We start from the raw sequence: 12,907 nt of genomic DNA, 5'->3' as shown, positions 1-12,907 counted from the left end.
AATTCGACTTACGCCGGAACCCAATAATGTATCTACAATCTTAGATAGAAAAAAAAACCGAGATTGTGGATTGTCAGACCGTGGCAGTCGATCGATGTCCTATCTGCATCCCAATAACCAAACCCTACGAAGACAATCCATTTTCAGCGACATTAAAAAAAAATAAGATGGGATATTGGCAAAGTTGAACTGTTATTTTCATACAACGGTCTATCCACAAATATCGATTCGATCTACCATGGATAGCTTGTATGATATTGTTGTACAGATGGCTATTACAATCCGTCGTTATTGGCTTACAACATTTGGATTAAGATGTCTATCTCAGATGGTCAAAAATGGATCGAGTAAGGTTATTGGGTTTAAGCGTAATGGTCCTTCAAAAAAGAGCATACTATTTGACAAAATGCCGGCGTCGCACTCGCGACATTGAGTGTCCATTGGCTTTCTGCCTGTTCCATAAAAAAAGTCTCTCCACGAATGCTGTAAATCACTTAGACATATCGTATATAAAAAATAATTTGTGTTTAAAAAGGACGGCTATGATAAAAACATACCTCAAAATGAAATAGACAAGATAAAATTTAAAAACTTTTAATGATTTGAAACTTAAGTACTTGATAAAATTGTTTTTAAAATTAATAACATAGTTTGGCATACAACAGTATTCCATGGTAGCAAATTTCCGTTACCGATCGTATAAATAAATATATCTTTACTAAAACTAAATTTAAGAGATCAAAACTCAAATCAGGTAACATTGTTGGGTAAAAAATTTAAATTTTGGTAATGATAAACGAAGTTGATTTTATAAAGGACATCTTGTTTATGTATTGAATATAAAAAAAGGAAATAAGTAAAATTAAGTATATATACTAGACTTGTAACGAATGGTATATTCGGCATTATACCGAATATTCGGCGAGGCCCCTGACCGAATATTAGCCAAAAGTATTCGGCTACATTTAAGCGCCAAAAACTTGTATTTAAAAGAAATACAGACGTGATTGTTTCGCGCTCCTATGTTTTGATCTAATGAACTCATCGTCCGCTCTTAATCTGCGCGATATATTGCTAACGGACTGCATGACTACTTAAATGATTATAACAGAAATGAAAATATGAATATTTACGTAATCAATCAATTTAAATTTTTCATTTATCAATTATTTCTCTATGCCAAAATATATTATTTAAGTATTCGGTATTCGGCCGAATAATATGTAGATATTCGGCCGAATGTAATAAAAGTAGCCGTATACGCCGAATAGCAACCGATTATTCGTTGCAAGTCCAAACTGTACATTAGAAATACGTAGTTACGGAAAATCTAGTAATCAACATCGTTTAGAGAAATAGGCAATTAGGAAAAATACAAAAAGGTTTCTAATTTACAAAATGTAGCCTATTAAAACGACTTATATAACTGTCTCTTATATCACAATTCTTATATTATAAAACCAAAACAACACTTAAAACAAATGAAGAGCCCATTTTGAAACAATTTTAAACACTTAGAGAACATAACTTTTGTTAGTCAAAACGCAGGAATATTTAGAACAATATCAATTTTTTTTTTATAATAATAAAATCTAGATTATTTTAAAATGCAATAATTTATGTTGTTTTTTAAATATATTTGCTTAGCACTACAAAAATTGCCTACACATCAATCGATGATATGTTCCCATATTTTACTATTTCTCCTTATCACAGCCCGTAATTTTGCTATTATTATTAAATAACATAATTTAAACTATAAAATATAATTCAAATATTAGTTACAATTAGACTAAGTACCCAAGCACATAACTAAAATGGCATTAAACTTATGTACGTAATTTTTTCCAGAGCTTTGCTCTCATTAGTCATTACCTAATCCAGTTTAAAACATTTATAAAATTACCGAAATTTATCCCATTTTAAATTTATACAATCACCGTTCACCTTCCCTAGCAATGTATCTTTAGCATTAATCACAAGGAAATCAGATCGCCTTGCATTAAGGTCATTAGGAAAGTAAACAATATTAAAAAGGGTACAATAATTATGATAGTATTATGCTAACGTTTCACGTTTTGGAACTAAGTGAGGCCCTAGCGGGTGGGCAATGACCTTTGCTTAAAGTTAGCCAGCTGATAGTGCCCAAATCATCATGATTGACACATGAAGTGATAGAACTGATCGAAGTTTACGGGCTCGAGTTCGAACTCCTTATCTGGCTTGTTAAGCAATTCAGGATTTCTTTTCAAGAAGTTTCGCACCCAGTCCTCTCCGGCCATTCTTGCGTTAACATCGAAAGGATGATTCAGGTGATTATCTTCCGCGTATTGGAATGCCAGTTCCCTTATATCCCTCCTTGTGACACCCATGAAGTACTGCTCCATACTCTTTATATATCCAACTAAATCTTTCTCTTGACTGTCTGTAAAGACTCTTCTGTAATGTCCCATTAGAGGTTTAGGATCATCCGGCTGCTGGTAGCGAACTTTACTTGCTCGTCTCTGGAGGGTGGACCGTGGTATGTGGAAGGTCCTGGCAGCGAGTTTGTATCCCATCTTACCTGACACCACGGCAGCGACGGCTTTCGCCATTTCTTCTTCGCTCCATGATTGGCGTCCGCTTATCCTTTCGTATTTTCTCACCATGATTATCTGTGAAATAAGAACACTTGTGATATAATAAATATATATATAGATTCATTTAGGACACGTTTTTTTTGCTATTTCAACGGTATTACATTTTCTGTTCACGCCATATCATAGACAATTAATTTGTTTTTATCGGTATACTTATAGAGTTAAGTTTCTGGAAATGTTTTGCCATCTCAGTTGCTCTGTGAAGGGTAACGGCGGCCTACCGGTTTTGTAAACTCTGATCAATGTCGGACCGAGGTAAAAAATGTGAGTAAAGACGTTTAGAGGCTATCTTCAATGTTACTTAAGCAGCACTTATGAATATGTAAATAACTAACTCTGGGCTTATTGCGACTTCGTGTGCAATTCAAGACACATTCACGAGAAAACATTTGTTGATTTTAGCTTTATATTTGGTTTTATTCGTAATGTATTATATATATTTAATTGTGGTACTAACTGTATTGAGCGCATGACTCGAGGACTTGAATCCGCTGTTATTTAAAAGTTACTTAAAAATACATTATTACGTAAATTACAAAAAAATATCAATTACAAAAAGTGTGAAAAGACCTATTTGCATATTAATTAGTGTTCAACTAACCATGGTATAATATAAGCAAAAATATATAGCTATTTATTGACGCACTTGCTCTTAGTCAACAGTAATTAACGGATCACGAATGCTCCTACGTCGACATAAGGATGAAAATTGCTTGAAATCACTAACCGAGTTAGCGGCCGCGCACCGCATCGTCCCAACAGCTGATAGCGAGCACAACACACGATAAAGTATGGCGTGTTTTTCCTTTGCGATAACTCGGGAAACTGAGGCCCTCTGCACCTTCAGGCCTTCGTTGCGTTAATTTGATACAATTCCCTACCGCAATCAGCCTCATTGCACCGCGGACGTCATTGGTGACTAGTGTACTGTGCCACTTCTCAAACGGGAAATACCACTCGATGGCAGTCGACCGTCCTTGAGTGACCGCGTCTTATTTTTTATCTTAACTACGTTGCTTCTCCGCTGTGTCGTTCCGTCAGCAAAAAATTAATTTAAGTACATTGTGACTTCTAAATATCGACACAGCTAATTACTCGTGATCGCAGAGCAATGTATGACGTACAAAGAATTATTGTAAAGATAGCTAAAATACGTCAGAGTGGCGGCACGAGCAGCGCGAGCCGAGGTTACTGTGACGTGTGACTTGCAAGGTCTCCGCTGCATTGCACGATGCGCCAAGGTTGCCACGCTCCTTCGACTCAGTAACTAATCTATGACCAAAGCAATGCTATATCTATAATATCAAAGTCTAATATGTAGCAAGCGTAGTTCATAACTCATACACACGAGTGAAACTGAATAACAATTTTTTTATTTACGCGATTTGCGAAGCGGCGAGTGGAAAGTGGCTTTCGGTGATTCGCGGGTGTAGGGTGAAATGGGAGTACTCACGGGTGGCGTAGTGAAGGGTGAGGTGTGGAGGTAGCAGACGGCGCGGGCGGAGGCAACGGCGGCGTGCGTCTCGTGTGACGGCGCGCGCGGCACTGGCGCGGGGCCCGTCTTGCCCCCCGCGGCCCTGGCGCGTTGACGTCACTGCCCCAGGGCCCGCCACGACTATTTTTGTCCACTACTAATTAACACCTTCCTTTTGTCCTAATACACGTACTCAAAAGGTACTGGCTGTTTACAATAATTGATCATTTGAGTCGCTACGTTATGAATAATTAATTGGAACAAAGTATTATGCAAATCTGTGGTCATTATTTCTGAAGCTTAATGAGTACGGTAATGCTTTCATTGAAATTACTTTTATATTATTATTCAATGCTACGTCAACTCTATGAGTGGAAACAACTCTGAAGCGTTTGTTTTGATTATTAATGGGTAAAATGGAGTACTACATGCATTTAGCAACAGCAATTTAGAAACATTGTTACGCTGCTAATTGCGAACATCATTAGGAGACGTGTTTTCAAGAATTAGCTAGCGTTCGCTTAAAAATGTATTAAGTACACGTTAACATCGCTTGCGAAAGAGAGAAAATTTCTTGCTAAAAACCTATTAAAAAAATAAAGATTTGTTTCATAATAAATAAAAAAGATGTTTATTACCACCAATGAATTTGTTTTACTCTAAATAAAAACTATCTACATATATAATAACTATTTAGTATTTTTATCAACCACTCAGATGGCCTATTATTATTTATCTTTGTCAATACAGTTATTAATATAACTACGGATATCAGGGAGTCGAAACTTAGCATCAAGTATGACTCCCGTATGTCAAACATGAATTTTGACATACGGGAGTGTGACCGAATCTGAAGTTAGTTGAAAATGTTTATACCGTAATATGCTGGCGCTGAAATATAAAATACTCTAGGTGATAATTATTTTGCATACATACATTTTATTATGTATTCATAGTGTCATATTAATTAAACCTCTGTTTATATAGTTTTATTATTTTCGATGTTTACGAAATGACTAACATATAGTCTGAGTGCATTGTGTTATCATTATGGGTGATTAACCTTGTTTAAAGATTATGAGAAATAAACTCAATTTTTTTGTAGTAAAACACTGAAATTCAATTTAAATTTATATCCTATTTCAGTTACATCTACAGGCCTGGAGACTTCTTTAAAATTGTCTTTGACTTGGTAAAGTTAGGAAAAGAATTTTTGTTGTCAACATAATATATTTCCAAATAAATATTGGTTACATGACTATTGTATTAAACAGGGGTTAGTCATCACTCGGGTGTTGTTGAGGATATTTTGGTCCAGGTTACATAGCATAGACCTTAAATAGAGGATTTTTAAAGCAATCATGGAAATGATTGTTTTACACCATAGCTTATTTGAATATTTCCCAATAATTACAAGCCTTTTTTTTACACAAAGTTTGTGACTCTCATCTGGGGCCATAGGATTGTACTTACTTGATAATGGACTTGCTGTCCATGTGCGTATTTAACATGGTGTTAACATTTGTACGGTGAAGCAAACTTTGACAGCGTGTTGACACAGAAAAAAACACCTACTTGATTAGACTACTCGGAATCGGTACAGAAATCTGAGGTCTAGACCTAAAAAGTTGTGGCTCCATTAGTTTCAATTCCATAAGAATTTAATAAGTTTGACTAACCAACTATAAATGCATATGCGATTGTATATTTAATTTCCATTGGTGTAATCTACGATTGTTAATTATTTACATCAGTCAAAATCGATATAGACCCGACCCATATTGACCAAAATCAAAGGTCCCGGCTAAATTAAACAGTTGTGACTATTTTACGACGAAATATGAGTAGTGCCTTCGATGTCTTTATAAAAGATTTGGACTGTATTTTGATTCATACTATACATGTCTTAGTCTACATATTAGTACAACTTAATATATATATGTACATAAATCTTCTCTGCGTGTAAGAGAATCGATCAATCGGTTTGATTTTGATGAAAGTTTTGTATTTCATGAAATGGATTCGAGAATTCTTTTTGTTTACTGGATGTCGGTTGTCGGGTAATGATTAGTTTTATTAAAATCTTTTTTTATTTTTTTTACTTATTTTTTTATTTAATCTAATCTTAATATAAATCGTATTTTTTTATAAATTGTCTCTTGTAAATTTAAATTGTGTACAAAGACACAATTTAACATCTAGCCCAACTTAACTAATAAGTAATTTAAAATTAATATATTTAACATAAGAACATTTTCAATAAGACGTCTCTATTAAAGGTAAATACACTGTTATTGTGCGCCATATATTATTAAATTTCCACTAATTAATACCTGGCTCGAATTCGCACATAAAAATAGAAACTATAAATAATTAAATTCATTTAAATTAATTATTAACATTTAATTTAAGTATTGCAATTTTGCTTGCGAATATATAGAGAAGTAATCATTTAAAAATAGGCTAATTCTGCCCTTATTCTGCCCCTTCTGTTCACGGGCACGGGCATGTACCTTTTTGACCTTAGCAGTCCAACTTATCAATGAGGGCAATGGCTATGCATATTGCTATCATTCATGTGTTATCACAAAAAACACACGGGCTAAACCCGTCTGCCCGTGAGTCATGAGTTGGCTTCGATTCCACTGCGAAATTCCTCCATTGTCATACAACAGTTTGGCACTATCTCAATACTTGGACTTGCTGAAACATAGATCTTTAACGTGAGCTTCTCTTTTTCTAATAGTCTTGTCTAATACTGGTAAAGAGCATCGCCGCTTTTTCTATTGCATTGTCTTAAATGTAACGGGTATTAATTATCCAATATTAATTTGTTTTTATGTAATCTTTATAAGACGAGATAAGCAGGCAGAGACCTTAAAGTATAGGGCAGCCGCCGCCCATGGACACCCGCGACACCAGGAGGTTCTCAAGTGCGTTTTCGGCCTCAAAGGTACGCTCTTCTCTAATTCGGAACGGATCGGAACTACCTGGAATGACAGCTGGTTCCGCGTTCTATTCCAAATGATATTGTGCCTGATAAATGTTGTGTTACCAAAATGGCTAGAACATACACGAACATGAAGAATTTTATCTCTGATTCACCTAAATCATGTGAGCTACTACTTCATCATGCGTGATGAATGATGCTAAACCTTATTATTTTATTGTGTTTCCCTGTCATGTCAAGCATAGTCTAATGATTACAGCTATCAGTTGTCTTGTAAAATAAAGCGGGCGATTAAAAAGAGATGCGGAGAGTCAGTTCATCTTGTACGCCTAGATTTGAATGTAAATTAAGAGTCATTGTGTAATAATTTTGTCGCTTAATTATAAGTTGTCACTGTGGAGAAAGGTTGCAGCTCTTCCTCCAATCAAAATTCAGGACCAGTCTAACCAGGACTTGGCCGCCCAGAAGGCTAAGGTCGAGAAAGTATACATGTCCTTAGCGGTCGGAATAAGTTGTTTTGAATAAGGATATGACGTCATTGCAGTGATTGTTGAAAATTACCTAAATTAATAAATATATCTTGACAGGTTTAATTGTTCTGCCAGTGTGTGTGCGTCTATACATTATCTATCTTGCTGCATATCGATGCAATAAAGTCAAAATAAATAAGGAAAATCGGTCTTGTAAATTTTAACACACATACGTATTCAGTCAAGCACTGACTTCATGTTATTTGTTAAAAAAAATTAGGAGATATGTATTTAAAAAAAATATATATAACTTGATTATGGAATTGAATGTAAAGCTGCAAGAGCATACATAAAATGAAAAAAAAAAACACGAACAATATTACCGAATCAGAGTTTCGAGGCAGAAAATATAAAATTAACAAAATACGAAATATTTATAAACATATTGATAATTTACATTGTAGTATGTTTTCCAACCACAGGGCAAAACGACTAGTTTCTCTCAATTAAAAAACGATTAATAAAATACTTACTAAATAAATTCCAAGATTCGACTAAAGAAGCTTCCTTGAATAGGATCGTAATAGTCAAGACGTTCACTATAAATTAGGTTCCTTGTTCAGTAAATGCTATTTGGTACGGCTGCAATGTCGCCTAAGACATTAAAATCCATGCGAAAGACCACCAAGAGAGGCTTCAATTCCTCTTTACCACGGGGATAGTCGACTCAAAAAAAGTTAAGTATCAGTCCATATAAGTATCGTGTTACTGTAGGCATTTGTGTTAGGTTTAGTAGGTAGTTTTTTTAAGTGTGTGTGTACTTTATGAAGTTTTAAAGTATTAGTATTTTATTTTAGACCATAACTATTGGCCTATTTTATATTTATTATTGCACTGTAATTTCGCCTATTTATATTAAATAGGCGGAATTACAGTGCGATACAGAAAAAAATATTGTAAATATAGTTCAAACTACTTTGGAATACATATAATATGTTGATACAAAAATAATTATTATTCAATAAAATCCGAAAACATCTGGTGATATGCTTGGCTTGAAAGATTTTACCAATATTTAGAATCAAAACAGACATTAAAACCCATGTCATCGTGACAATTTGATTATGACGTCACACGGGCTCAAAAGTGATTTCATTCTCAATGACGTCATATAAGTCTCATATTGTTGCCATCACAGAATGATAACGTTTTCCTGTTTCAGTTGAATTACTGCTCAATATTTAATGTTGTCATAGTATTATTGAAGCGATCTAAACTCTTGGAGAAAGTTTTCTAATTATTAAAGATATTATCTGCTGGCTTTAGCGTGCGACTCATATACACCGGCTTTGCACCAATAGACACACACTTTCTATCTATTTGCGCATTTAGCATTTGCACGTTTAAGGAAAATATCAACGCCATAGAAGGCTGATCACCAACCTACCTTTACAAATTTGACGTTCCTATATTTGACAGCAATTAATGCAGTTGACAATGCTGACACTGACAGTTATAATTATTCGTCTAAACTTTCGACCATAGATGATAGTGTGTATTCTTTTATAAAAAAAATACTTCAATATCTCGTTGTAATGGTATACAACGACGCAATGTTTTACATTAAACGGCTATCTGTGTGTACGGCAAAAAAACAAAGAAATATTGCAAAACAAGTGACAATCTGAAACTGATAAGAGACGATAACGATATTGGTCAACATAAGATGACGTATAAGGGAGCTGTCTATCAAAATTTACGCCGCATGGTTTATTATGTTATTTTATTGTAGCTTCTCCCTGAAATTTTACATTCGAACCCCGGTTATGCGGCGTAAAGGTGTAGATGTATATGTTGAAAGGAAACATTTATTTTCATTTATTTATTGTTTACATAATCTTAAATAGAAAAGAAATTGGTGAGGTGGAAACACAAACTGTCCACTGTTTTTACTGTCCACCAGGACGTCGAACAAATTTAAATAATTAAATTATATACTAATGCCAGTGACACATACAACATAAACCATTAAAATTGCACAAAAACGTAATAAGCCAAAAAATTAAACGATTTTTAAATTTTACAACTTAAGATACGTCTGTTTAGTATACTTATGTTATTCTTAACTACGGTTATTAAGACCAGAGCAGGGATAAATAATAAAACTATGTTTTTTAGTTTTAAACTATTATTATATTCATACAAAGTTTATGTTACAGTTATTAACAATTCCGTCTTAGTTGCTATGTAAGTATTAGAAAACAAAACAAAAAAAACTTCTGTAGCCCCACTATACTATACTGCAAGAATAGCATACCTTTTACTAATTAATCCAAATGATAGATTAAAACCGTCCGTTCGGGTCTCAGCGAATCAGACACACCCAATAGCAACCTACCACTGAAGTGTTTCCGAACCAATTCAACTTAGGGTCCTTCAAGAAAAGGCGTACCAATTTTATACTCAAATACTTTTACATCAACATTATACGTATACATTTGTCGCGCTCCTAAACAAGACTGCTATGGTTACATTAATATAAACCACAGCAGTTTTCTAATGTAACATATTGTGATATATTATATTATTTTGTAAAATAAACGTGTTATACTAAATACGGAGTTCAATTATCCAATAGGCTGAAAGAGTAAGACTAAAAATACGCCTTGAAAAATTGAATTAAAACCAGCCAGTCACAAACGAAGTCCCCGACACCAAGTAATTATTTGTACGTGCGATCTGAACGTGTGACTGATAAGATCTTATCAGACAGTTCCTCAGTATGCTTTATCTATCACATATACTTGCCAATTGATATCATGTAGAATATGTGATTTGTTATCGACATAAAACAACATATTCCTTAAGCTTAATATCAAATTTATATTTACTATTTTCCTCTTGGTATTATGTGCAAAGTTTATCCGAATCAGGCTTGTATTTTTGTGTATTTATTTTTATTTATTATGTATGCACACACAACAATAACAAACGGTTAACTTACAGAAAAAGGCAATCTCAGGAGTTTTCGCTTATGTGTGATTCTTCCTATGAACTGATTAAACTTTATAAATTTGGCGTAATTTTACAGGCATTTTCTGGCTTAAAAACATCAACAAGATACTCAGGATTTTAATTGGCCGATCATTCAATTATTTTGTTCGTTCTTACTATAAACTTCCAAAAGGCGTATTTTTAATTCGAGATAATACTTTCTAGCATTCTTACTTAAAGTTTATGACAGAGTGTTAACATCCTATGTACTTTTCAAAACACAGATTTATTGAAGTGAGAAAATGCCCGCATCGTTCTTCTTTATATAAAACAAAAAGACTACTTGACACTTGGTGTCATCTGCAGTGTCGATACTTAGTTAAACATTTTTAAATCAACATAAAGACATATTACAGCTGCTACAGCGGACCTGATACTACAGCTATGAAACTCAAATTTCGGAAGGCTACTTTTATTTACTTATTATTTATGATTCCCAGTGATTTCTGAACTTCCAGGAAAATTTATAGACCATATTTAGCCAAATCGCTCCAGCCGTTCTCGAGTGGTAGCGTGAACAGAAATTACTTTTTATATATAAGGGATTCGAGTCATGTTGGACCATCTTCTAGAACATTACTAATTTTGTAAAATGTTGAGTAGTTCAGATATTGGTTTTGAGTACTAGTACACCTATAATACTTGGTGGGTCATTTTCTCGAAGCTCTACCATTTTTCTTTATAAGCAAGTTTCTATCAGCGATCAGCCTCAGTCTCTGTTGGACAACGTCGTCAATTATAAGGTGCTATGACTTTCATGTATATCCAATTAGTTTTGACAAACGGGAATAGTAGTTATCTCTAAGCAAGGTTATGGACTCGCGTTTGAATCCCGCATAAGTCCTTCTTCTTAATGTATGAGACGTGTTTCTTTACTGTACCGTTCTATAATAATTCAATTAATATAAACAATAGCTTTAAAACATTCACTAAAAAGAAAACAGAGGACAAAGTAGGTCAGCAATGTTTAAACAAATGTTTATCTGTTTTGCAATCATTGCAATCTCTCTATATATGGCGTATGGCATCACATATTGCCACATAATTTTAGTAGATGATTTATTATCAGATCAAGTTAGTATATCTTAGACGGAAATTACATTAAACCATAGTTTGAAACAGAAAAATAGCTTTAAAAACTGATTGCACACTCATTAACAGGCAAACATCATGCTTTATACTAATTAGCTATTGCTAACAGAATTCTTACAAACTAAAAATATATGATCTAAATAGCGAGACGTATAGCATCATATTGCATTTTTTTAAAGTTACTTAAACTCATAAGTTAAGTAGATTTGGAAGCTAGAAACGATATTCGTTTATGCTTCCTTTAACCAAATATATTCATCATCATTCATCAGTCATTTTTTTTAATAAGGGCCGAACAGGCATGCAGTTTACCAGATATTAAATATAGCTCGTATTCATTTAATGCCAGAGAAATCGCCAGCCTTTTACTACGATACTCTTTTCTGGAGGAGCTGGATTTAATAAACAGATGGTGCGTTTCAACAACTGCTTTAAAAACGCCCAGTTATAAATTTTCGTATTCTGCCTCGACGTCCAATGTTGAAACTCAGTTGATGGTAATCCGAACAACTCCTCTAAACGCTCTTCATGGTAAACGATGAAAAATGCAGACAAAGGAGGCATTATTGTTCCGAATTGGTTGGTTGTTCTGTGCCCGAGCAATTATTTTTTGTTCCATTACGGTACCAATTTTATCAGTTAACTTATAAGTTATTGGTAATACACACAAGTTGTAATTCCATTGTTTTGCTATAGTATTGTTATTGTCAATTCTGCTCACTGAGTGTTGTAGGAATCTCGGGCTTGCAATTAGTCAATCTAGATAAGATGGACCTTGGTGACTACGTGACTTTCCTCTGCATGCATGGCAGAATATTGAAACGAAACATGGTATAATAAAATGTGGCTCGCAAACTTCATTAATTGAAAATCATTTACCGACTATATATGGAAGTTATGAGCATCGCATACTGGTTGATTCAGGGGTCGGATGAACCCAACTGTGAACCAATGCTATTGTTTTGAAGCAAAAATCACGAGAAAACTGGCACGTTTTAGGCACAAAAATAGATCTGGCGCAGGACCTTGCCAAAATGAACACAATAAAGATTTTCTGAAAATGAAAATGAATTTCCATCTCTGTATGTACTGTAATGCTATTCATTTAATTTTTATGCACATAAAAATCATTGTTATTTATCATTGCTTTGGTAGGAAAGAATAAACCGACGAAAAACACACTAGAGTAGCTAATAAAGATATTATTAGCTTCAAATCAATTTATTTA

At 34.0% G+C, this 12,907-nt stretch overlaps 1 protein-coding gene across 3 annotated transcripts; it reads right to left on the bottom strand.

Moving 5' to 3' along the window:
• Positions 1 to 578: 578 nt before the first annotated feature.
• On the bottom strand, positions 579 to 4,406 carry LOC110999985 (chaetoglobosin A biosynthesis cluster protein C). Of its 3 annotated transcripts, none has more exons than XM_022269296.2 (2): positions 4,093 to 4,406; positions 579 to 2,654 (listed from the first exon to the last, which is right to left on the bottom strand). In XM_022269296.2, the coding sequence occupies exon 2, from the start codon at positions 2,646 to 2,648 to the stop codon at positions 2,154 to 2,156; it is 495 nt and encodes a 164-aa protein (XP_022124988.1). In that variant the 5' UTR covers positions 2,649 to 2,654; positions 4,093 to 4,406; the 3' UTR covers positions 579 to 2,153. The 3 variants fall into 3 exon arrangements, with proteins under 3 accessions (XP_022124988.1, XP_022124987.1, XP_045486445.1); XM_022269295.2 differs by lacking the exon at positions 4,093 to 4,406 and adding an exon at positions 3,367 to 4,069; XM_045630489.1 differs by lacking the exon at positions 4,093 to 4,406 and adding an exon at positions 3,241 to 3,346.
• Positions 4,407 to 12,907: the final 8,501 nt, after the last annotated feature.

Source organism: Pieris rapae, chromosome 12 (genome assembly GCF_905147795.1).
Source record: "Pieris rapae chromosome 12, ilPieRapa1.1, whole genome shotgun sequence".
In the NCBI taxonomy this organism is placed as follows: Eukaryota; Metazoa; Arthropoda; class Insecta; order Lepidoptera; family Pieridae; genus Pieris; species Pieris rapae.
This window is presented reverse-complemented; position numbering and strand designations above follow the sequence as displayed.

What these genes read in the sequence shown, in the direction of transcription:
- LOC110999985 (XM_022269295.2), bottom strand. Translation starts at nt 3,390, where the DNA reads ATGCGGTGCGCGGCCGCTAACTCG. An exon ending in GGTGCGCGGCCGCTAACTCG is followed by an intron (nt 2,655 to 3,366) that starts GTTAGTGATTTC and finishes CTTATTTCACAG; the next exon opens with ATAATCATGGTGAGAAAATA.